This window comes from Narcine bancroftii, chromosome 1 (genome assembly GCF_036971445.1).
Source record: "Narcine bancroftii isolate sNarBan1 chromosome 1, sNarBan1.hap1, whole genome shotgun sequence".
NCBI lineage: Eukaryota > Metazoa > Chordata > Chondrichthyes > Torpediniformes > Narcinidae > Narcine > Narcine bancroftii.
In genome coordinates, this window is record NC_091469.1 from 478697304 (window position 1) to 478722783 (window position 25480).

A 25480-nucleotide genomic window follows, 5' to 3' on the forward strand; every position below is an offset into this window, starting at 1 on the left:
AACTTCTCCTTTGAATATCTCCCATTTATCAGCTACACTCTTCCCTGAGAATAACGTATCCCAATCCACACCCTCCAAATCTTTTCTCATCCCCTTGATATTTGCTTTCTTCCAATCAAGAATCTCAACCTTTCCCCCACCTCTATTCTTTTCCACTACTAGCCTAAAACTAATAGTATTGTGATCACTAGACCCAAATCTTCCCCAACACAAACCTCTGTCGCCTGACCCATCTTATTCCCTAATAGGAGATCCAGTACTGCTCCCTCTCTAGTCAGTTCTTCAATGTATTGATTCAGAAAACTTTCTTGAACACACTTAATGAACTCTACCCCATCCAGCCCTCTTACTGTATGGGCATCCCTGTTAATGTTCGGAAAGTTGAAATCTCCCATGTCTACCACCTTATGTTTATTGCACATATATGGAATCTCCTTACAAATTTGCTCCTCTAATTCCCTCAGCCCACTTGGTGGTCTATAATACACTCCCATTAATGTATTCATACCTCTGCCGTTCCTCAATTCTACCCAAATAGCCTCACTGGACAATCCCACCAAATGTTCTCTCTAATAAACAATGCGACTCCTCCACCTTTCATCCCCCCCTGTTCTATCACACCTTAAACAACATGCCCTTCCTGCAACCAAGTTTCACTGATGGCCACAATATCGTATTTCCATGTGTCTATCCATGACTTAAGCTCATCCTCCTTATTTACAATGCTCCTTGCACTAAAATATATGCACTTGAGAGAATGTCCTCCACATATACTCGTTTTGTTTCCATTGTCCTCCACATATATTCCTTTCGTTACCATCTACCTTTACCTCCTTCCCTCCTTCATTTATTTTTACATTCTGTTCCCTCCATTCCTTCCAGTCTAGATGTTCCTCCTCCCTACTCTCTGTACTCTCATTCTGATTCCCGCCTCCTTGCCAAACTAGTTTAAACCCTCCCCCAACAGCTCCAGCAAACCTGCCCGCCAGGATATTGATTCCCTCCAGTTTAAATGCAGCCCGTCCCTTTTGTACAGGTCAGACTTGCCCCAGAAGAGATCCTAATGATCCAGAAATCTAAACCCTGCTCCCTGCACCAGCTCCTGAGCCACACATTCACTCTCCACAATTTCCTATTTCTACCCTCACTCGTGCCTGGCACAGGCAGCAATCCTGAGATTGCCCCCCTTGAAGCCCTGTTTTTCAACTTCTTCCCTAACTCTATGTAATCCTTCTTCAGGGCCTCATCCCCTCTTCTAACTGTCATTGGTCCTCACAGGGACCATGACTTCTGGCTGCTCACCTTCCCCCTCCCAAATGCTGTGGACTCAATCGGAGACATCCCTGACCCTGGCACCTGGGAGGCAACAGACCAACTGGGAACCCTGATCTTGTCTATCAAACCTCCTAGCTGCTCCCCTCATCAGCGAGTCCCCAAATAGAAGAGCCCTTCTCTTTTCCCCCCTTCCCTTCCGAGTCAAGGGTCCAGCCTCTGTGCCAGAGCACCGACCTCCATGACTTATCCCCTGTAGATTGTCCTCCCCCCTCCCCCAACAGTATACTTGTTGTTGAGGGGAATGGCTGCAGGGGTCTCTGCACTGCCTGTCTCCCCCCTTTCCCTTTCCTCAGTCACCCAGTTCCTGGATTCCTAATTGTTGGGTGTGACCACCTCCCCATAACTCCCATCCATCACTGCCTCTGCTTCCCTTATGATCCATACCTCTCATAATTTTATAAACTCCCATCAGATCTTCTCTCAGTCTCCTTCCCTCCAGAGGATACAACCCAGATTTCTCCAACCTCTCTTCTTCGCTAATCCCCTCTAATCCACACCACATCCTGGTAAATTTCTTCTGTGCCCTTTACAAACCCTCTGCATCCTTCCTGTAATGGGATGACCAGAATTGCACACTGTATTCCAAGTTCAACCTGACCAAAGTTTGTATAGCTGCAACATTGCCCACTTTTAAACTCAATGTCCAACCCAAAGAACGCAGGCCTTTAATGTAAACCTTCTTTACTACCCCATCTGTTTGTGTGACCACTTTTAAGGATCTAAGGATCCCCATCTCGTTGCCTTGATTTCGACCTCCCGAAGTGCACACCTCACATTTTTCCAGATTCAACTCCCTCTGCTATTTCCCTGTCTATATCTATATTCTTTGATAGCCCTCATTTGCAGCAATCTTTGTGCCATCTGCAAACTTCAAGAGCAAAGTGACCTTCCTGAACAACTAAGTTAGTGGCACTTAACGTCTGACATGATGAAGTGGTTTGAGAAGTTGGGTTAAGGAACAGATCAACTGGTTTTATACCTTTGGTTTTCCCTTCCTGAAGTCAACAATCAGTTCCTTAATCTTGGTGACATTGAGTGCAAGGTTGTTGTTGGTGCACCATTCACCCAAGTTTTCAATCTCTCTTCTGTACGCTGACTCATCCCCTTCCTTTATACAACCCACTACCCATGGTATTGTCAGCAAATTTGTAGATGGTGTTATTGTTGTACCGAGCCACACTGTCAAAGGTCTAAAGTGAGTAGAGCAGGGGGCTAAGATCGTAGCCCTGTGGTGCTCTGGTACTGATGGAGATCGTGGAGGAGAAGCTCTTACCGATCTTCACTGATTATGGTCTGGAGGTGAGGAAATCCAGGATCCAATTACACAGTGGGTTGTTAATTCCCAGGACTTGGAGTTTGCCGATCAGTGTTGAGAGGATGATGGTGTTAAATGCCAAACTGTAGTCAATAAAGAGCATCCTGATGAATGAATCTTTATGTCCAGGTGTTCCAGGGCTTTGTGTAGAGCCAGTGAGATGGCATCCACTGTAGACCTGATGCTAAGATGGGCAAACTGGAATGGACCCATGTCACCGCTCAGACAGGAGCTGATAAGCTTCAACACCAGCCTTTCAAAACACTTCATCCCTGTTGATGTAAGTGCTACTGGTTGAAAGTCATTAAGGCAGGTTACTGCACTCTTCTTGGGCACTGGTACGATTGATGCCTGTTTGAAATAGGTAGGAACCACACCCGAGTGAGATTCTGAAGCTCTTTGTGAATACCTTTAAGCTGGCCAGCACAGAACAGGGTAAAGCAGATGACATCTTGCTCGTCCTCCACTCTGCGCAAGATCAGCTAGGTCATAAGCATACCCACATCAGACTGTAGTCCATTGACTGCAGCCACACTCATGATCAGACTAAGGGATCTGATCTGGGACTCTGTCCATCCCACTGCATCTGGATCCTCGATATCCTCACCGACAGTGCGGATCGGCAACATCACCTCCTCCTTGCTGACCGTCAACACAGCGGCACCTCAAGACTCCCAGCCATTCCCGATATCCTTGTGAGGGACTGCCTCAAGAAGGCAGCTGACACCATGAAGCTCCCCCATCACCCTGATCACAACCTCTTCTCGCCGGTAACTTTGTGCTGAGAAATGGGACAGAATAAGGAGGAGGGGGCTAAATGGATAATAGATTTGTAGAATTAATGGGACAAAAATTAAGACTTCATGACAGAATCTATAGAATTCATTGCCACGATCGAAGTTTAAGATGGAGGTAGATACATTCATGATCAGAAAGGGAATCAAGGGTTAAGGGGAGAAGGCAGGAGGAAGAGGTTGAAAAGGAGAGTAAATCAGTCAAGAACATAGAGATCTGCAGCACAGTACAGGCCCTTCATCCCAGTGTTGTGCTGACCTAATAACCTATTCTACAGACTGCCTCGAATTTCTCTACTGCATAACCCTCCATTTTTCTCAGTTTTGTGTTCCAAATCAGACAATGACAAAATGACTGGACAGACACAATGGGCTGAATGGCCTAATTCGACTCTGGTGCCTTATGGCCTGCCCATTAACATCAGATTCAGGCTGATATCTATAATTTCAAAACTGGAAGTCTTTCCCCAAAGGTAAGACAGATCAGCCCTGTTAGAAGTCCTGACCTGTCTCTTCTCTTCAATGTATGCCTCGGCCTCCTCAACATCACCTTCAGTGGCCCTCAATGCGAGGCGGGCTTCCCTGGTGGTGTATCCTTTATGCACAAGAACGGTGACCAGGAGATCATCCACCTGCAGCTTCCCCAACAGCTCTTCTGCCTGAGCGTAGAAAGACACAGAACAGTTTATTTTACACAAATACTGCTGGAATCTTGAACTGTTAGAGGGTCTCAGCACGTTAGGCATCATCCATGGATAGAAATCAACAGTCCATGCGTTGGGTCAGGTCCCTTCATTCAGATTTAAGTGAAAAATGCGTATAGATAGAATAAATGCGAGCAGGCTTTTTCCCCACAGTGGTTTGGAGAGATAAAAACCAGAGGGAAAACACACAAATGCTGGAGAAACTCAGCAGGTCAAACAGTAGCAAAGGTGAAGGTACATCACCTACGTTTCGGGCTCGAGCCCTTCATCAAGGTGTAGGGGAACATGAGAGATGTCTGAACAAAAGGGGGAAGGGAGGGAGATGGTAGGTGGAGGCACTGTTTGACCTGCTGAGTTTCTCCAGCATTTGTGTGTTTTTACACTTAACCACGGTGTCAACAGAATCCTGTGTCTGACCCCTAAAAACCAGAGGACGTGGGTTAAGGGTAAAAGGGAAAAAGTTTAAAGGGGACATTAGGGGAAACTTATTCACAGAATGTGGTAGGAAGGTGAAGTGTGCTGTCGGCTGAAATTAGTTTGAATTTGTAAGAAAGGTTTGGATAGGTACATGGATGGGAGGGGTGGAGGAGTGTCATCCAGGTGCAGGTCCGTGGGACAAGGTAGAATAATAATGCAGCACAGACTAGAAGGGCCTATTTCTGTGCTGATTCCATGGTTCTAAACAGTGGGGGATATTACATATGCAAAGGGGGAAAGAAGCTGAGGAGGGGCGGGGAGGGCAATGGGACAGACAGGAAGAGGAAGAGACCACGAGGAATGGGGGCAGGGGAGGCAAGAGAGAAAAGCTGCTGCAGAAGAGGTGGAAACAGTAGAACCAGACGGAGGCCAATTCTTCAATATTAATGTCAGCAAAGCACAAAGCTCAGCTGGGCTCTGTCTGGAAGGATTGCGTGCACAGGTTGCAACTTCTTTTTCTAAACACCGAGTCCACAGGTTTGATTATTGTAACAGGAAGAGTTTGAACAGGAAGGACATATCCGGAGCATTTCTCAAGCTCAGGACATCCCCTCAAATTCCAGCGAATGCTGTGATGCCCAAAATGGCTTGAGAATGAGGGCTTTCACTTGGAAGGTCACAACTGAGAACATGTTGTTGTCCTTGAAGCAAACATGATGGAGGTGGATAACGAGATGCATGACCCTGCAGAAGCTGGAATCTATAGATGTTGGAACCTAGGGTCAAAAAAACCAAACCGCTCGAGGAACACAGAGTACCCCCATTAGGTTGTGTGGCACTAACACTAGGCTAACTGTGCTGCCCTGAAAAAAATGCTCTAGTTATAAGATGCAAATGCATATCGATACATGCACAGTCAGTCGACAATAAGCTTGAATAACTGATAACTCTGGGGAGAAAGGCCATTGAAAACACTCACAGAATCCACCCTCATCTTACCCTAACCCTCTTCATCCCTCCACCTAACCCAAACAGCACCAGCCCTCTTAAGCACCATCCTCACCATTCCTTGTCTCTGGGGTTTCAGGAATGGAAATGGTTGAAAGAGAAGCTTTTAAAACTAAAAACTTTACCTTGAGAAAGTTGTCCCACGATTGGTCCAACATTTGGCAATGAAAAAACCACACCCCCCAAAGCATCTGAAGCCGTAGGTACAATATCTTGTGTCTCCCGCTCTTATCCTGCGGACAGAAAGCAAAGAATATTTTTCCATTCAGTTTTTAGACGCTTCATCATCAAGGAATTTGTCAGGAAAAGCCATAGACATATAGCGCAGAAACTGTCAAAGAAAACATTTCTTACCCTCTCCTCCATTAACAACCCTCATAATGTTGTATACCTCCATATATAAATCTCTGGTGAGACTGCACTTAAAGTATTGTGTTCAGTTCTGGTTGTCTCATTACAGCAAGGATGTGGAAGCTATGGCTATGGGGAGGGTGCAGAGGAGATTTACCAGGATGTTGCCTGGATTGGAAAATGTGTCTTATGAGGCAAGGTTAGAGGAACTGGGACTTTTCTCTTTGGAACGAACAAGGATGAGAGGAGACTTGATAGAGGTCTACAAGATTATGAGAGGCATAGATAAGGTAGGCAGCCAGCACCCGTTTCCCTGGGCAGGATCAGCAAACACCAGAGGACATATGTACAAAGTGAAGGGAGAGAGGTTTAGGGGAGACATCAGGGGTAAGTTTTATTTATTTTTAACATAGGTGGGTGCCTGGAATGCCTTGCCAGGGGGAGTAGCGGAGGCTGGAACATTAGGGGACATTTAAGAGCCTCTTAGACAGGTGCATCGGATGTCACCCAAAGTTTCTCAACATGATTATCCAGCTGCACGAAAACCAACAAGGTCGGGTCAGATACAGCAATGAGCTCTCTGAACCCTTCTCCATTAATAATGGCGTGAAGCAAGGCTGTGTTCTCGCACCAACCCTCTTTTCAATCTTCTTCAGCATGATGCTGAACCAAGCCATGAAAGAACCCAACAATGAAGACGCTGTTTACATCCGGTACCGCACGGATGGCAGTCTCTTCAATCTGAGGCGCCTGCAAGCTCACACCAAGACACAAGAGAAACTTGTCCGTGAACTACTCTTTGCAGACGATGCCGATTTAGTTGCCCATTCAGAGCCAGCTCTTCAGCGCTTGACGTCCTGCTTTGCGGAAACTGCCAAAATGTTTGGCCTGGAAGTCAGCCTGAAGAAAACTGAGGTCCTCCATCAGCCAGCTCCCCACCATGACTACCAGCCCCACCACATCTCCATCGGGCACACAAAACTCAAAACGGTCAACCAGTTTACCTATCTCGGCTGCACCATTTCATCAGATGCAAGGATCGACAATGAGATAGACAACAGACTCGCCAAGGCAAATAGCGCCTTTGGAAGACTACACAAAAGAGTCTGGAAAAACAACCAAATGAAAAACCTCACAAAGATAAGCGTATACAGAGCCGTTGTCATACCCACACTCCTTTTCGGCTCCGAATCATGGGTCCTCTACCGGCATCACCTACGGCTCCTAGAACGCTTCCACAAGCGTTGTCTCCGCTCCATCCTCAACATCCATTGGAGCGCTTTCATCCCTAACGTCGAAGTACTCGAGATGGCAGAGGTCGACAGCATCGAGTCCACGTTGCTGAAGATCCAGCTGCGCTGGGTGGGTCACGTCTCCAGAATGGAGGACCATCGCCTTCCCAAGATCGTGTTATATGGCGAGCTCGCCACTGGCCACCGTGACAGAGTTGCACCGAAGAAAAGGTACAAGGACTGCCTAAAGAAATCTCTTGGTGCCTGCCACATTGACCACCGCCAGTGGGCTGATATTGCCTCAAACCGTGCATCTTGGCGCCTCACAGTTTGGCGGGCAGCAACCTCCTTTGAAGAAGACCGCAGAGCCCACCTCACTGACAAAAGGCAAAGGAGGAAAAACCCAACACCCAACCCCAACCCCAACCAACCAATTTTCCCCTGCAGCCGCTGCAACCGTGTCTGCTTGTCCCGCATCGGACTTGTCAGCCACAAACGAGCCTGCAGCTGACGTGGACTTTTACCCCTTCCATAAATCTTCGTCCGCGAAGCCAAGCCAAAGTAAAATAAAGTAAGACAGGCACATGGATGAAAGAAAAATAGAGTGTCATGAGGTAGGGAGGGTTTTTTTTTTGCTAGGTATATAGGAGCTGGCTCAACATTGTGGGCCAAAGGACCTGTTCTATGCTGTAATGTTCTATGTTCTATAGGAAATAGGAGCAGGAGTAGGCTATCTGGCCCATTAAGCCTCCTTCGCTATTTCAATAAGATGGAGAGGATAGAGAGAGGAAATTTAGTGATCAATGTCTTGCTGAGGTTGATGGTGGGTCTCCCACCTTTATTACCTGTTCTGTTCTCGTTTCACCAATGCTGTCTTCTCTACCATGCTCTGTTTCAGAGGGGTTTTGTTATACACGCTGCTACTCAAAGGAAGGAGACCCTCTTCAAACCCGAATGTGCGGTTCTTGTGGGGTGCCCCAGTGGGACAAGGCAGAATAATAGTGTGGCACAGACTAGAAGGGACGAAGGGTCTATTTCCCTGCTGATTCCATGGTTCATCAGGTTAATGGACTAAAATGCTGAAGGAGCTCAGCAGGGCCCATGGTGTCCATAAAAAGCAAAGATTACAGTACATAACCAATGCCTCAGGCCTGAGCTCTTCATCAAGGTCTATGCAAAAAGCAGGCAGATATCACTCCATTGAGGACATCTACAAGAAGTAGTGTCTTAAGAAAGCATCCTCAATCCTCAAGGATCCCCCACCACCCAGGCCATGCCCTCTTCATTCTGCTACCATCAGGAAGGAGGTCCAGGAGCCTGAGGCCAAACAACCAGTGGCACAGTGTCAGAGCCAAGGGAGGGGTGGTGCTGTACCCCCCCCATACACTCGCGGCCATTGCTCACCATCAGACCCTCCCTGCCCCTGCCCATATCAAGCGTCAATGTAGCCAATTTATCTTTGGACATGTGAACACAGTTTGAATTGAATTAATGAATGTTGGGCACATATTGAAGATGTATTCACCAGTTTAAGAATCTTGTCCCATAGATCCCACAATAAGGGTCTTGCAAGTTCCAATTCCCATTGTGAAGTATTGGACGTAATTTAAACAATCTACTGTAGCACGCACTACAGCAGAGAGTGGGAGAACGACACACTCTACACAGTTATAGGGAAGACTACATTATTGATCTCCCTGCCTTTGCTTATATAGGCCCAGTTCCGCTGTTGCCGGCGGAAGAGAGTCAAAGGCATTCCAGGGTCTGTCTACTGCACCTTGGCCAGGGCCACATAATATCTCCTGGGACAAGGTTTGGATGGATTGGATCGCTGGTCGTGACAGTGCGTTGGCCACTACATTGGCCTTCCCAGCAATATGTTCAATGTACGTGGTGAATTCAGACACATTTTTGCTGTCTGGCTAACTACAGGTCCGAATCTTTATTGAAGGGGAAAGTTAATGGCTTGTGGTCTGAAAACCTTAAACTGCCTCCCCTCCAAAAAGTACGTGAAGTGTTGGACCGCAAGCTACAGGGCCAAGAGCTCACGGTCGAAAGCGGTGTATTTAAGTTCAGGTGGCTGGAGGTGTCTGCTAAAGAACACCAGAGGCTGCCACTGCCCCTTTTTCAACTGCTTGAGTATGCCCCTGACCACTGTGTTGGGCAGTCAGGGCATCTGTTCTGGGATGGACCAGAGGTATAGCATTAGCCTGTGTGTCTTTTGCCTTTTGAAATGCCTCCAATGCTGCCCTGTCCCAGGTGAGCTCTTTTTTCTTCCCTGCCATTAGTGCGAACAGGAAGTGTATGATGTGGGCTGGCGCTGGTACGAAGCGATGGTAAAAATAGATCATACCGATGAATTCCTGGAAGCCCTTCACTATGTGGAGTTTGGGGAAGTGCCTGATGACCTCTACTTTTTCGGGCAGGGTGTCACCTCGTTGATTCTGTGGCCCAGGAAATCTATTGTCTCTTGCCCAAACTGGCATCGGCTGGATTGATTGTTCGGCCAAAGTTGCTCAGGTGGGTGCCCTTAGATGGGCCGTGTGTTCCTTGCGATTGTGGCTGGCTATCGGGATGTTGTCCAGGTAAATGAATGCAACCCCGAGGTCCCAGCTCACCACACCCATCAACCTCTGGAAGGTCTGGGCTGCACTTTTAGGCATGTAAGGCACTCTTAGAAACTCAAACAGCCCAAAGGGAGTGATGATAGCAGTTTTAGGGATGTCATCGGGGTGTACTGGGATCTGATAATAGCCCAGATGGGATTCACCTTCGAGAATATCTGTACCCCCTGTAGGTTCACAATGAAATCTTGTATATGTGGTACAGGATACCTTTCTGGTGTGGTGGCTTTGTTGAGGCAGCGGTTGTCTCCGCGTGGCCTCCACCCTCCTGCTGCCTTCAGTACTGTGTGCAGGGAGACTATTGGAACGCCCATGATCCCCTGCTCCTCCATCTTTTTAAACTCCTCCTTCATGAGGTTGAGTTTTTTGAGAGGAAGGCAGCGCGCCCCGGCATGGAGTGGAGGTCCCGTTGCCAGGATGTGGCACTGTACCCCGTGCTTGGGCTTGGCTGAGGTAAACTGTGGCACCACGATGGAAGGGAATTCCTCCAGGATGCGCGTGAATTCATTGTCAGACACCATGACAGAGTCGAGGTGGGGTGGGGGGGGGGTGGGGCAGCCGGTAACTTAGCTTCTCCCAAGAAGAAAGTCTGGAAAGTCTTGGCATGCATCAAATGCCTTTGAGGCCCTCTAGCAGCCAGTGGGCCTGGAGGAAGTTTGCACCCAGGAGTGGTTGTACTGCTGCCGCCATTGTGAAAGTCCACGTGAAGCAGAGTGAGCTGGTGTGGGTGCCAAAGGTCCTGTTAATGTTTGCTGCCCTCAGGGTCAGGCCTGGCTTCCTGTTCTGGGTGTCATAGGCTGGGGTGGGGGGGAGGGTGCGGGTGGGGGCAGGACGCTGATTTCAGCACCTGTGTCAACTGGGAAATGCCATCCTGAGAGAGAGCCCCAGATGTGGAGGAGGCTGTCTCGTTGCCCAACCGTCTAAGTCATTAGCGGTGGTTGGCCATGGCATTTCCCTGAGACCCGCAATGGGGGGGGTGGGGTGGCGTCGACTGGCCTCTGTATCCCATCGTTGATGACAGAAACAGTACTGGTTGATGGGGGAGTCCTCTTGCCTTTCCATTGGTTGTCGAAGCCTTGGTGTTCACTACGTGTGTGGCCTAGCGACACTGCTGTATTCGGCGGGAAATGGCTGTAGAAATTCATCATCCCTTAAAAGCATCATAATAGGGCAAATGTAATCGGTGTAGGAAATTCCTGAATTTCTTGCTCTTTAGTTTCAATGGGAAAGGTACCATGTCCTAAAATATGAGATCAGCAGTGCCAAAAAATTCATCAGGTCTCTGGAACAGTGATAGAAGATGGTGCCAATGTTCCTCTTCATCCATTCTTGCGACAAGAATACATCATCGATATAGGCAAATACAAAATCGAGACTGAAGAGCATGTGGTCCATAAGCTGCTGGAATACCTGAGCTGCATTCAGCAAACCGAATGGCATTCGCAGAGACTCTAACGTGCCGAAAAGAGTAATTACTGCCGTCTTGGAAACATCAGAAGACACCTCCAGAATCTGATAGTAAACACACACCAGGTCTATTTTTACAAATACACATTTGCTGTCCAGGTTTGCTGAGAAATCTGGTAAATAGGGAATGTTGAACTGGCCAGGCACAATAATAACCACAAGGTCACCAATCCCCAGGAGATTCTTTTGGCACCATATGCGATGGTAAAGCCCAGCAGCTGGCAGATCTGCGGACTATACCCAGCTCCTGCATGTGGTCAAATTCAACTTTTTTGATATTGAGACTAAACGGGGGTAATCCACGAGCCCATGCTGCAACCGGAGGACCCCAGATCTCTACATGGTGGGTAATGTCTCCATAGCGATACGATGGGGGTCACTGGACAAGGGAAATGCTTGAGAAATGCTTGGAACAGAATAGGAACCAGGATGGAGACCCGTCAGGTGGGTGATGACACTGGAGGGGTGACAAATGTGGTCCACAACACAGTGATTCTTTAAATCCACCAGCAGCGAAAACTGTGAAAGAAAATCTGCCCCCAAAACAGAATTTGCCACATTTGCAACCATGAAAATCCGCCATAACAGTTTGCTGTGACTGAAACCCAGCATCAGTACAGCCGTATGTTTGAATATGAGAATTATTCACGGCCGACAGAACACAGGCCAAATTGGGGTGTCTGCGCTCTTCAGGGGTTGGAGGGACCACTTGAAATCTCTGCACTGGAATAGACGAGAAATTGAACACCCGAGAGATGGTGTTTGAGGAACATCTGCAGAAGTCACAAGGTGGCTGACAGGACCAGGCGGCAGCACCCAATTTCTGGTGCTTTGAACAAATATGCCACCCACCACCTGTACCATGGCCTCAGCCAGCACGATTCTATCCAGGCCAACAGAAGGATTTCCACTGGGTGGTTAAAGCCTGGACTTGCATAGTCAGTGCTGCCATTTGCTGATCCAGTTCAGTTATCTTCAGTTGACAAGGTGCAGCAAACAGTTGCTCCAGCTCTGTTTGCCCCTGCTGATTGGGAGGCAGTGATCAAAGCTTCTAGTTTTACTGCAGAGGTCATGGACACATGGAGTCGGCACATCTCATCGAGGGTGGATGTGTGAAAGACACTCACCAGGTTCCCCGGAACTTGACGAGGTAAACATTGGAGGGATCTCTCCTTCCATACACCCCCTTCAATAGGGTCCCAGCTGTCTTGCGCCACCTTCTCGACATCTGTGATGGCTTCCTTTCCCCTATGCTGTCGTCAGCTAGCAATTTGGCAGTACGAGATGCCCAAGTACATTCCAGAATACCAGCCTTAAGGATGTCGTATCGGGTGGGGCGGGGGGGGGGATCATCAGGATTAATTAGAATATCTTCCACTTCACAGACAATCGCTCTGGAGGATAACTGAATTTCGTCTCCTGACTTGTCACAATGAGCGTGGAGAAACGCGCCTCGAGGATTGTGAACTACGGTGGCACATTTTTACTAAAAAGGCGGGGAGGGGGAACCTCCAGCTGGACTTCCGCAACTGCTCCTGTCAGGAGTTCATCCTCATCCCTTTCCATTTTTTCCTCAAAGATGCTGAGAACCCTTGGGGACACCACTTGTAGCAGTTGTAATCTACCCAATACACACACAATCAAGAGCATACTCTCATTTTTCAGTACAAAATGGAGTCGACTTTCTTTATTCTTCTCAGGCACAACGATAACTTCTCAGCGCATGAAACACCACCCAGCCAAACCCCCCCCCCCACCCCGATCTTTTCATTGGCTCCCCGCTTTCAATCTCATTTTCCTGCGTCCAAGATCCATCACAGCATACGCAGCACCCCATTCTCATTCCAACCTGCGCGTGCATTCTACTACACCTGCGCACCACCCCAGATACATTATCAGCAGTAATTGGCAATGTTGCCAACGCAGAGGAGTACACAACTATGACAAGGGTTGTAAAAAGACCTTTGGACATATTGGCTTTAATAAATCAAAATATTGAGTATAGGAGTTGGGATTTTATGGTCATGTTGTAGAAGACATTGGTGAGGATAAATTTGGAGTATTGTGTGTAGTTTTGGTCACCGAACTACAGAAAAATATCAATAAGATAGAAAGAGTGCAGAGAAGATTTACTAGGATGTTGCCTGGACTTCAGGAACTAAGTTACAGGCAAAGGTTAAACAGGTTAGGACTTTATTTCCTGGAGCTAGAAGAATGAGGGGAGATTTGATCGAGGTATTTAAAATTCACAAGTTCACAAGATAAAGCAATAGATGTCGGCTATTTGGCCCATTGAGTCTACTCTGTAAATCCACCCTGAGCTAAACTGTTCTCACATCTAGTTCCAAATTCCAATCTTTTCCCCATATCCCTTGATACCCTGACTAATTAGATACTGATCAATCACCCCCTTAAACTCCCCCAGTGATTGGGCCTCCAAAGCTGTATTTGCCAACGAATTCCACAAATCCATGACCCTCTGGCTAAAGAAATTTCTCCTCATCTCTGTTTTAAATGGGTACCTTCTAATTCTAAGACTGTGGCCTTTTGTCCTGGATTCACCCACCAAGGGAAACATCTTATTCACATCTACTCTTTCAACATTCAAAATGTTATGAGTGGTGTGGACAGAGTAAACGTAAATAAGCTTTTTCCACTGAGTGGAAGTGAGATACAAACCAGAGGTCATGGGTTAAGAGTGGAAGGAGAAAAGTTTAGGGGGAACTTCTTCACATGGAGAGTGGTGGGAGTGTGGAACGAGCTGTCAACTGAGGTGGTGAATGGGGGCTCATTTAAGAAGAATTTGGACAGGTGCATGAATGATAAGGGTATGGACGGCCATGAACTGGGTGCAGGTCAGTGGGACTATGCAGAAAATAGTTCGCCACAGACTAGAAGGGCCGAAGGGCATGTTTGTGTCCTGTAATCGTCCATAGTTATATGGTTCTATGAGTAGCAACTGCATTTCCCAGAGGGTGGTGAATCTGTAGAATTTGCTGCCGATTAAAGCAGTGGAGGTGACCTCAGTAAATATATTTAAGATAATGTTGGATAGAATTTTACATAGTAGGGGAATTATGGGATATGTGGATATAGGTGGAGGTGAGCCTATCTTCAGATCAGCCATGATCACATTGAATGGCGGAGTTGGTTCGACGGGCTGGATCATATTTCTTATATATATCCTATTGGTTTGGGACCTCCCGACAGTCTGAAAAAAAAAAGGAACCGCAAATTCCAAAAGGTTTCCACCACGACTGTTCTGACTGGTCCCTGCCCAACTTCTCGTCAGAAATAGGAAGTCATGCTGTTTTACGATCAATTCAGGAGGAAGCAACGACTCTACCCCCTTAACCTACAAATCCTCCACCAACTGGTGCCCTCAACACCTCCCAGTTCAGCCCCTCGTATCACCAAGGACCTAGGCAGCATGTTCATCCCAAACCCCAAGTCATAACACAAGTATATTAGGTTCACATCCTGAAGTTCCCAACCCAGCCACACAGTGGGAGTACCTTCACTGGAGGGACTGTCTTGGTTGAAGAAGGCAGTTCACACTAGCTATGCAAAGGCAGACCTTTTCCACGGAGGTTGGGTGAGACAAGAACCAGAGGAGTGAAACATAAAAGTCTGTGGATGCTGAGATTGTAGCAAAAACAGAGAATTGTTGGAAGATCTCAGCTGGTTCCGCAGCATCCATAGGAGGTAAAGATATATCACAAAGAAGTTTCGGACCTGCTCCCTTCTTCAGATTTCAGATTTATTGTCAGAATCAGTGAAATCACATACAACCCTGAGATTCTTTTTCATGTGGGCAGAATTACCACTATTTGGCAGTGCAAAAAAAATGTACACAGGGTATACATGTAAACAAATAAAGAAATGTAAACAGATAATGAATGTAAACAAACTGACTGTGTAAGTCTCCATACTTGAGGAAGGATATACTGGCCTTGGAGGCAGTCCAGAGGAGGTTCACCAGGTTGATCCCAGAGATGAGAGAGTTAACCAATGAGAAGAGACTAAATTACCTTGGATCATACTCACTCCAATTCCAAAGAATGAGAGGAGATCTTATAGAAACATAAAATTGTGAAAGGGATAGATAAGGTAGAGGCAGGAAAATTATTTTCACTGAAAGATGAGACCAGAACTAGGGGACACAGCTTCAGGAATTAGGGGAGTAGATTTAAGGCGGAGATGAGGAAAAATGGTTTTTCCCAAGAGCATAGTGAATCTATGGAATTCTCTGCCCAGGGAAGCGGTTGATGTGACTTCATTAAACATATTTAAGGTTCAGTTAGATAAATGTTTACATTAAAAAAAGGAATTAAGGGATATGGGGCAGGCAGGTGGAGTTGATGATCAGATCAGCCATGATCTTATTGAATAGTGGAGCAGGTTCGATGGGCTGGATGGCCACCTCCAGTCCTATTTCTTATGTTCAATACAGGGGGATTTTTAAAAAAATCAATAAAGTGCACAGGCAAGAGTTCTTAAACGAGTCTCTGATTGAGTTTGTCATTGAGGAGTCTGATCGTGGAGGGTTGCAGCTTTCCTGAACGTGGTGGTTTGAGTCTTGTGGCACCTACACCTCTTTCTTGATGGTAACAACAAGAACAGAGTGTGTGCTGGGAGGTGAGGGTCTTTGGTGATTGCTGCTGCTCTCTGACAGAAGCATTCCCTGAAGATGTTCTCATTAGTGGGGAGGGGTTTTCCTGTGATGTCCTGGGCTGTGACCACTATCTTTTAGGGGACTTTATGCTTGGGGATATTGGTGTCCCCAGACCAGACCGTGATGCAGTAAGTCAGCACACTTTCCACCACACCTCTATAGAAATTTGCCAGGGTTTCTGGTGTCATACCAAACCTCTGAAAACTCCTGAGGAAGTAGAGGCATTGACGTGCTTTCTTCATGATGCCATTGGTGTGTTGGGTCCAGGAACGATCCTCTGAGATAGTGACTCACAAGAACTTGAATCTACTCCCCCTCTCCACCTCTGATCCCCCAATAATCACTGGATTGTACACCTCCGGCTTTCCCTTCCTGAAGTCAACAATCTTGAAAAAGCAGGCAAGGTGTCTTAATTAAAGAGTAGAGAGAAAGGGGGAAGAGCGGGAGAGTCAACTAACCACTAAACAACCAAGAACTGGAGGACATGGGTTAAGGGCGAAAGATGAAATATTTAAAGGGGTACACCTGGAGGATCCTCTTCAGGCAGGGAATGGTGCAAGTGTGGAACAAGCTGCCAACTGAAGTGGTGAATGTAGCCTCGATTCCGACATTTCAGGAAAAATTCGGATGGGAGAAGGTATGGTCCAGGAGTAGGTCTATGGGATTGGGAAGAATAATAGACCAGGACCATCTAGGGCCTGTTTCTAATGGACTGTGGTTCTCATTGGGAATTGGAAATAAATGCTTGCCTTACCACATGCCAATCTCCCACCAATGAGTAAAGAAAGACTGAGACTGAGACATCTACAAGAATATAAGCAACCTTATAGTATTTGGAAACCATATATGGATTTTATGGACAATTTTCAATCCACCTCTTCTATCTTGTCCACTCCTCTTAATTAGTAATCTTTAATAACTATTAATGAATGTTTATGCTAATATTATTGAATATTACATGGTGTGTGTTTCTTTTCTTTCCTTTTTTTATTTTTGGGTGGGAGGGGGGGAAATGGGGAGAAAATATATAAAAGTTTTTTTTTGTATTATTGGCTATGGATATTTGATTAATGTTTTATTCATTTTTTTTTCCTGTAATGTTGCAAACAATTAAATAATTTTTAAAAAAATGAAAAAAACTATATAAACAACCCACCTTCATTTCCTCAGGACACAGATCATCCCTTCCAAAGCAATTGCTGAAGCAATTCTCAGTGATTTCCAACCTTTCTTTGGCCTCCTTGAGGCACTGGGGGTCTTGTAACTGAAAGTAGCACCAGGTTATATCTAGATGCAACACTCCATAATTGTCAATACAGTTGATCAGCTCCTTGGTACATAACCTGTGAAATCAAGGCAAGGAGGATCACTCGAATCACTCCAGCACCTCAGCTCAAGCTCATCTCCTGAAGCACATGTAAGGTTCTTTTAAGTTGCATTGAACTACAATTTTCATGATGGAAGGCTGATTTTCCTGCTGGTCGCTCATCACTTCCATTGGGTGGATATGCCAGCACTGGCTGCCATGCTTCAGCCACCTTGTCTACCTGTCTGAAATATGACCAATGACTTGGCCTCCACAGCAACAAATCCCAAAGACTCACCACCTTTTGGGTATAGAAATTCCTCCTCATTGCTGTTCTATAGCAACTATTGTCAACATGTGCCCCCTCCCCACTCGGGGCTGCAGCACATTTAAGACCATAAGACATAGGAGCAGAAATAAGCTATTCAGCCCATCTGGTCTGCCCCACCTATGATGGAATATTTGGGAATGTTTTTAGGAGATAAATTGGTAAAATTAGAGAGGGTTATATACATACACACACTTTAAATTCTTAATTGAAATACTGAAGAATTAATATTCAGTGACTTTACAGAAACTATGGAGAATGCTATGCACATTTCACAAGTAGGTGCTAATTGAAATGATGTCATGAAATAAATGGACTGTTGTCTTGGAAGAACAACTAGAGCCAGGTTGTCTGTTTTGAACCTTTTTGCAAGGCTTTTGACCTCTCTGCAAAGTGCTCACTCGGAGGTCATTGAGAGGTTTGTTTACCTAAAATAACAGATGGACCAGAAGAATGACTCCTATTGTTTACTGGAGAAGGTCAGGGATTTTTGCAGGTGAGAGAGAGAGAAGGACATGCTGCTGGCAGTTTGAATCTCAGATAGAAAGAGAGAGATCGAAGGGAGTCTTTGACTGCGTGACAGAAAGCTGTAACAAACCAGGAGAAGCTTGTTGGAACTGAAATAGAAGCTCCAGAGCGGCGGATGGCTGGAAGTGCTATCTGTCTGATGTTTTTCTTGGAATAAGTGGAACAGAAACAAACTCTGTGCTAGCCTGAAAGAAAGAGGTTATCATCTGGAGAACCCTGATGGGGCAAGTTTCATCAGCAAGACATTGAGGTGACTAATGGTGGTACCTCAGTTGTGGAAATCCTGGAACAACAAATCTCTCTCTGCAAACCTACAAGAACCTTCCTGAGCAGGAACCATTTACCTCTCAAGCACCAAAGCCTGGTGAACTTTGTACATGTTAAATTCTGTGCACAGTATAAGAATTGCCTGCAACCAGTGAACTGGTAAGAAGGACAAGTGAGATTGAACTGTGAACCAAAGAACTTTTCTTAAATTTACACACACATTACATACACGTGGGTTAGAATTAGAAGGGGGTTAAGCTGGGTTAGTTAAGTTAATAGTGATAAGTTAAAGTTTGATTCTGTTTTCAAGTTTAAAGATAATTAAAAGCAACTTTTGTTTAAGTAACTACTCGTCATGGAGAATATCTATTGCTGCTGGGTTTTGGGGTCCTTTGGGCTCGTAACACATTATTTAATCATGAGCTGATCCAGTTTCCCACTCAGACCCACCCCATAACCTTTGATGCCTAGGAACCAGGAACCTATCAATCTCTGCCATAAATATACCCAATAACTTGGCCTCCACAACCACCTGTGGCAACAAATTCCATAGATTCACCCCCCTTTGGCTAAAGAAATTTCTTCACCTCTCAAGTGAACTTCCTAATAATTAGGGCCACAGACTTAAATCATAAAATGTTTTTTATGTGGTCGGTAGGAGAGAAGTATGGAAGAAACCAATTTAACATGACTGCTCACAGGGAAGGGGGGGCCCATAAAGTTTGAACAGAGTCTTAAGGGGGCCATAGCCAAAATAAAAGGCTGAGAATGTTTGTTCTAAAGCAGTGGCTTTCAAACTGCCCCATAAGCTCACATTCCACCTTAAGAAATCTCTACACCATCGGGTGCTCTGTGATTAGTAAGGGATTGATTCAGGTGGTACGTGAGAGGGAAGGGAAGGTTGAGAATCACTGCTCCAGACCCAATTGTTACTGAAATATTTTGCCTGAGAAAAAAATGTCATTGGCCCATTTCCTTTGGAGTTATGAAACTGTGCACATAATGAGTCAATTAACCATAGAATCATTTACAGCACAGAAACAGGCCAGTTTGGCTCTATTAGTCTGTGCTGAACATCTTCTCCCACCTAGTCCCATTGACCTGCATTTGGCCCATAACCCTCCACAACTCTCCTATCCATACACCTATCCAACCTTTCCTTGAATATTTACATCTATCTTGGTTCTACCACCATGGCCGGAAGTTCATTCCGTACTCCCATCACCCTCTGCGTGAAGAAATTTCCCCCTTATGTTTCCCTTAATGAGGCACGATGAAGACAGTGGTTTTCAAACTTTTTCTTCCCACCCACATCCCACGTGAAGCAATCCCTTACAAATCACAGAGCACCGATGGCATAGGGATTACTTAAAGCGGGATGTGAGTGGAAAAGAAAAGGTTGGGAACCACTGATACAGACTGAACTGTCAGGGCAACAACACTGATTAGTATACTGGGCACACTCTTCTGTTCAACCACATTTTTTACATTTACTCTCTCAAGTCCATGAGAACTTTACAAGTTTAAATGAGGACAATTTTTTTGCTATTTGCACTATTAATTGATCTACTTTGGTAGGGATGTTTTGTGCATTCAAATATAATTTTAACCATCTTTCTTTGATTTAGATGAACATCAGAATTAGTCCTAGTCCTAAGATATGTGACCAAGATAACTTAGAACACTATTCAATGCCATAATTTATCACCTTTATAATTCATTACTTCAGTACATTAGTGTGATAAAACGCATTAAAAATAAAAATGGTTACCTGAATTCATTTTCTGCATGCTTTAGAAACACCAGGGCTTGTTTATAATCCTTTCTCTTCATGTTCCATCGAGCAACCTCATGCAGAATCAAGGCTGTCAGAAAAACCTATCATCAAATAAATGCAGATGACAAGTTAACGACACGGGAAGTCAGCCTGTGCAGTGTCAGTCATTCTCTGTTGGGTTAACGTCGCGTCCTAGATATCAGAACACAACATACAGGCTGATCGCTCCCTCCCAGAACAGAGCTGGTGCTGCACAGACAGACGGGAACTTAAATCAAGACTTCAACAGGCCTTAGGGTGAAATTCTCCAGAAAAATGTGGTGATTTTTATAAGGCAATAATGAACTGCGCTCTGGAGCTGATTATTTGTGGTTGTTTTTGTTGGAGTAAATTTGTGTTGGTTGCTTAAACTTTCCTCCCTTCACCTTAAACCAATGTTCTCTGGTGTCGCCCCTGGAAAAACATTGCTGGTTGTACCAGGATTAAATCACCTCTCATCCTTCATCATTACAAAGAGAAAAGTCATCTTTACTTCATCAGAAACATTTTCTAATCCAGGCACCAGTTAGAAACAGGTCAGAGGAGGGTTTACTGGACTGATACCTAGAAAGGGTGGGTTGTCTTCTGAGGGTAGAGTGGACAGGCCAGGTCTGTATCTGCTGGAGTTCAGAAGAGTGAGAGGTGATGTTGGGGAAGGTTTAAACTAATGGCGCAGGGGGGTGGGAACCTACAAAGAAAGAATGAGGATGGTGGTACAGAGACCAAAGACAGAGTTAGGAAAGAGAAAAAAGAAAAATAGAGGGCAGAAAAGTTAAAAGCAAAGGATGCAGAGGTCACTAGATTCTAAAAGGACAAAGAGCATAGGCCACATTATCTGAATGCCGGCAATATTAGAAACCAAGTTAGTGAATTTGAGACACTCAGGCATATGATTTTGTGGCCATCACAGAAACATGGTTGCAAGGTGGGCATGATTGGGAATTAAATATTCAAGGGTGTCAGGTAATAAGGAAAGATAGACAGGAAGGTAAAGGTAGTGGGGTGGCGCTTTTAATCAAGGATAAGATCAGGGCAATAGGGAGAGATGATATAAAATCTAAGGAGCAGAATGTTGAGTTCATATGGGTAGGTATTAAGAATAGTAAATGGGAAAAAAAAAATCACTGGTGGGTTTGTCTATCGCCCATCAAATAACAATAGCACAGTAGCACAGGCAATTAACCGAGAGAGAGCTGAGGCCACGTAAGAATGAAACGGTAGTTGTCATGGGGGACTTTAACTTCCACGTCGATAGGGAAAATCAAGTTGGTCGAGGATAACTTTATAGAATGCATCTGTGATCGGTTTCTTGAGCAGCATGTTAAGGAACCAACAAGGGAGAAAGCTATTTTAGATCTAGTATTGTGCAATGAGAGAGGTAAAATTAACCATCTGGAAGTTAGGGTCCCTCTTGGAAAAAGCAATCATAGTTTGATTGAACTTCTCATACAGATGGAGGGTGCAATAGTTAGATCTAAAACTAGTGTATTGCGCTTGAATGGGGAGACTACAACAGGATGAGGGAGGAATTGGTCTGCATGGACTGGGAACACAGGCTAGTTGGCAGAACAGTTGAGGAACAGTGGAAGACTTTCAAAGAGATTTTTCACAGTGCTCTACAAAAATATATTCCTGTTTAAAAATAAGGGTAGTAAGAGAGGGAATAGTCAGCCTTGGTTAACTAAAGAAATAAAGGAAAGTCTGTAGCGGGAGCTACTATGGGCAGTGAAATGAGGAGACCACACACTGTAAGTCGCTTGCACTTCCAATGGCTTATTTTTGAGAAGCCCCGTGCTGGGCCTTATAAGACCAGCTGTAAGTCCCGTCCATGCATCAGCTGAGTGCGCAAGCGCAGCCTGCTGGAGCATGGAAGAAGATGCACCCAGTGGCACCTGACTGTAACAATGTGGAGCCAGTTCGCCTGCGTCCTAATGTGTGCCGCCAGAACCTGCGCTAGCATTCCATTACCCCTGAGTGCAGCAAGTAAGAATTTCAGTGCATTTGTACATTGTACAATGTGTATGACAATAAACCCATTATGATTATTTCATTGCAATATTCTACATGGAACATTACAACACAGTAATATAAACAACAATATAAACCTTTTCAACCTACCAACCATAACCCTCTATTTTTTTCTTTCATCCATGTGCCTGTCTAATAGTCTTTAGAATGTCCCTATTGCACCAGCCTCTACCACCATCCTGGAAATGCATTGCAGGCACCCACCCACCACTCTAAATAACTCCCCTAAACTTTCTTCGAACAGATTCTGAGAAGTCAATTAGAGTTTATTGAAATACTCACCGCTTTTTCACCTTTAGGAAGATTGATCATTTCTCCTCTGTGGTTTGTTGTGTTTAAGAACATCTCTTCAAAACCTTCATCTGAAAACGAGATGAAAAATGAATCACTGAGTAGCCACACACAAACACAAGACTTCTGTGGCCAAGGAATCTGCCGTCGTGCTCTCAATAATGACAACACCAGTTTTCTCCTTGATCCATGCTCTCATTATCACAATCTATTACTGTTTTCCCCCTCCAATTTTGGTCCCCTTTCCCACACCGCCCCATCTATCCCCCTCCCACTCCTGGTCCATCCTCTTTTTAAGTGTTTTAAATGTAAATTTTAAATGTAAACATGCAGCAGGGAAACAGGCCCTTTTGGGGCACAAGTCCGTGCCGTCCCTATTACAACTCACAACCCCCGGGTCATTTTAAACAGGGGGAGGATGTGGAGGGCGTGGTTTTGAAGGGGAGACAGAGGGGATTGATGAACCAGGGAGGATGAAGGATGACGGACAGATGGGCAGGAGGCGGCAGTTGATTGGCAGGTACCAGGCAAAGGGAGAAAGAGACAAAGATTAAAAGGGGGTTAGATGGAAGAAGATGAGCCATCCAGGATGAAACTGGAGACAGTGGATGGAGGGTGATCAATGGAAACAAGTGCTGGAATCTGATACAATTATGGTGATATCATGGCAGCTACTAGGAGGGAGGTGAGGAAAGATGGGACCAGATGGGACTGAGGGAAGGAGAGATCCTGTTGGAGAAATACTAATGGAAGACTAAAGGAAATTTCATGTAATATTAACCATATAACCATATACAGCACAGAACAGGCCAGTTTGGCCCTACTAGTCCATGCTGGAACAAATCCCCACCCTCCGAGTCCCACTGACCAGCACCTGGTCCATACCCCTCCAATCCTCTCCCCTCCATGTGATTATCCAGTCTTTCCTTAAATGTAAATATCGTTCCTGCTTCAACCACCTCCGCCGGAAGCTGATTCCACACCCCAACCACCCTTTGCATGAAGAAATTTCCCCTCATGTTCCCCTTATAATTTTCCCCTTTCAATCTCAAACCATGGTCTCTGGTTTGAATATCCCCCATTCTTAATTGAAAAAGCCTATCCACGTTGACTCTCTCTGTCCCTTTTAAAATCTTGAACACCTCCATCAAATTCCCCCTCAATCTTCTACGCTCCAGAGAAAAAAGCCCCAGGGTGCTCAACCTTTCTCTGTAACTCAAACCTTGCAATCCTGTCAACATTCTCCTGAACCTTCCCTGCACTCTCTCTATTTTGTTTATATCTTTCCTATAATTTGGTGACCAAAACTGTACACAGTACTCCAAATTTGGCCTCACCAATGCCTTGTACAATTTCATCATAACCTCCCTACTCTTGAATTCAATACTCCGATTTATGAAGGCCAACATTCCAAATGCCTTCTTCACCACTCTATCTACCTGAGTATCAACTTTGGGGGTACTATTTACCATAACTCCTAAATCCCTTTGTTGCTCTGCACTCCTCAATTGTCTACCATTCAATGTATATGACCTATTTAGATTTGCCTTTCCAAAATGCAACACTTCACACTTATCCGTATTAAATTCCATCAGCCATTTCTCAGCCCACTCCTCTAGCTTTCCTATATCTCTTCTTCAGCTACGGTAATCTTCCTCGCTGTCCACAATACCACCAATCTTTGTATCATCTGCAAACTTACTTATCCAATTCACCACCCCTTCTTCCAGATCGTTAAAAATATAACAAACAATAGTGGACCCAGGACCGATCCCTGAGGAACTCCACTAGTCACTGGCCTCCAATTTGACAAACAATTTTCTACCACTACTCTCTGACACCTCCTATCCAACCATTGCTGAATCCATTTCACTACTTCCTTATATATACCTAATGCCTCTACCTTTTTACCTAACCTCCTGTGGGGAACTTTGTCAAAAGCTTTACTAAAGTCTAAATAGACAACATCCACAGCCTTCCCTTCATCAATCTTTTTTGTAACCCCCTCGAAAAACTCTAATATTTGTTAAGCATGATCTACCCCTGACAAAACCATGCTGACGACTACCTAACAATCCCTGTTCATCCAAATATTTGTAAATGCCATCCCTCAGAACACTTTCCATCAACTTATCCACCACAGACATCAGACGCTTTCAAGGAATTAACGTAACATAACAATTACAGCACGGAAACAGGCCATTAGGCCCTTCTAGTCCGCACCGAACCAAACACCCCTTTCTAGTCCCACCTCCCTGCACAATGCCCATAACCCTCCATCACAGGTCTATAATTTCCAGGCTTACATTTGGACCCTTTCTTAAACAGCAGAGCAACATGAGCCACCCTCCAATCCTCTGGCACTACCCCCGTGACCAGTGACATCCTAAATATCTCTGTTAATGGCCCCACTATCTGTACACTAGTCTCCCTGAGTGTCCTTGGGAATATTTTGTCCGGACCTGGAGATTTGTCCACCTTTATCTTTTTTAACACTGCCATCACTACCTCCTCAGTTATCCTTATATGATTCATGACCTCCCCACTATTTTTCTTTACTTCAACTGGTACAATATTTTTTTCCCTAGTGAATACCGAGGAAAAGAAATCATTTAAAATTTCCCCCATCTCCTCTGACTTCTCACTCAGCCTACCCTCCCTATCTACAAGGGGTCCAATTCTATCCCTCACTAATCTTTTACTTTTAATGTACCCATAGAAACCCTTTGGATTTATTCTTACTCTGCCTGCCAAAGCCTCTTCAAGCCTCTTTTTCGCCTTTCTAATTTCTTTCTTAAGATTTTTTCTACACTCCTTGTAGTTCTCTTTCAATTTCTCATCACCCTGCTGTTTATACCTCTGGTACACCTCCCTCTTTCTCCTAACCAAATTTCTAATATTCCTTGAAAACCAAGTCTCCCTATGACTTCCAGCTTTTCCTTTGATCCTCACTGGGACATATCTACTCTGTACTCTCAAAATTTCTTCTTTGAA

The 25480-nt window shown here is 45.2% G+C and overlaps 1 protein-coding gene across 1 annotated transcript in view; it reads right to left on the reverse strand.

Annotated features, from left to right (window-relative positions):
* LOC138751898 (NEDD8 ultimate buster 1-like) overlaps positions 1-25480 on the reverse strand; it is a 71019-nt gene that overhangs the window by 14525 nt on the left and 31014 nt on the right. Inside the window, exons 6-10 of the mRNA XM_069914809.1 lie at positions 22478-22557; positions 20123-20229; positions 17079-17265; positions 5699-5806; positions 3951-4103 (exon numbers count right to left, since the gene is read on the reverse strand). Of these exons, the coding sequence (XP_069770910.1) occupies positions 3951-4103; positions 5699-5806; positions 17079-17265; positions 20123-20229; positions 22478-22557 (635 nt within the window). The remainder of the gene's footprint in view (positions 1-3950; positions 4104-5698; positions 5807-17078; positions 17266-20122; positions 20230-22477; positions 22558-25480) is intronic.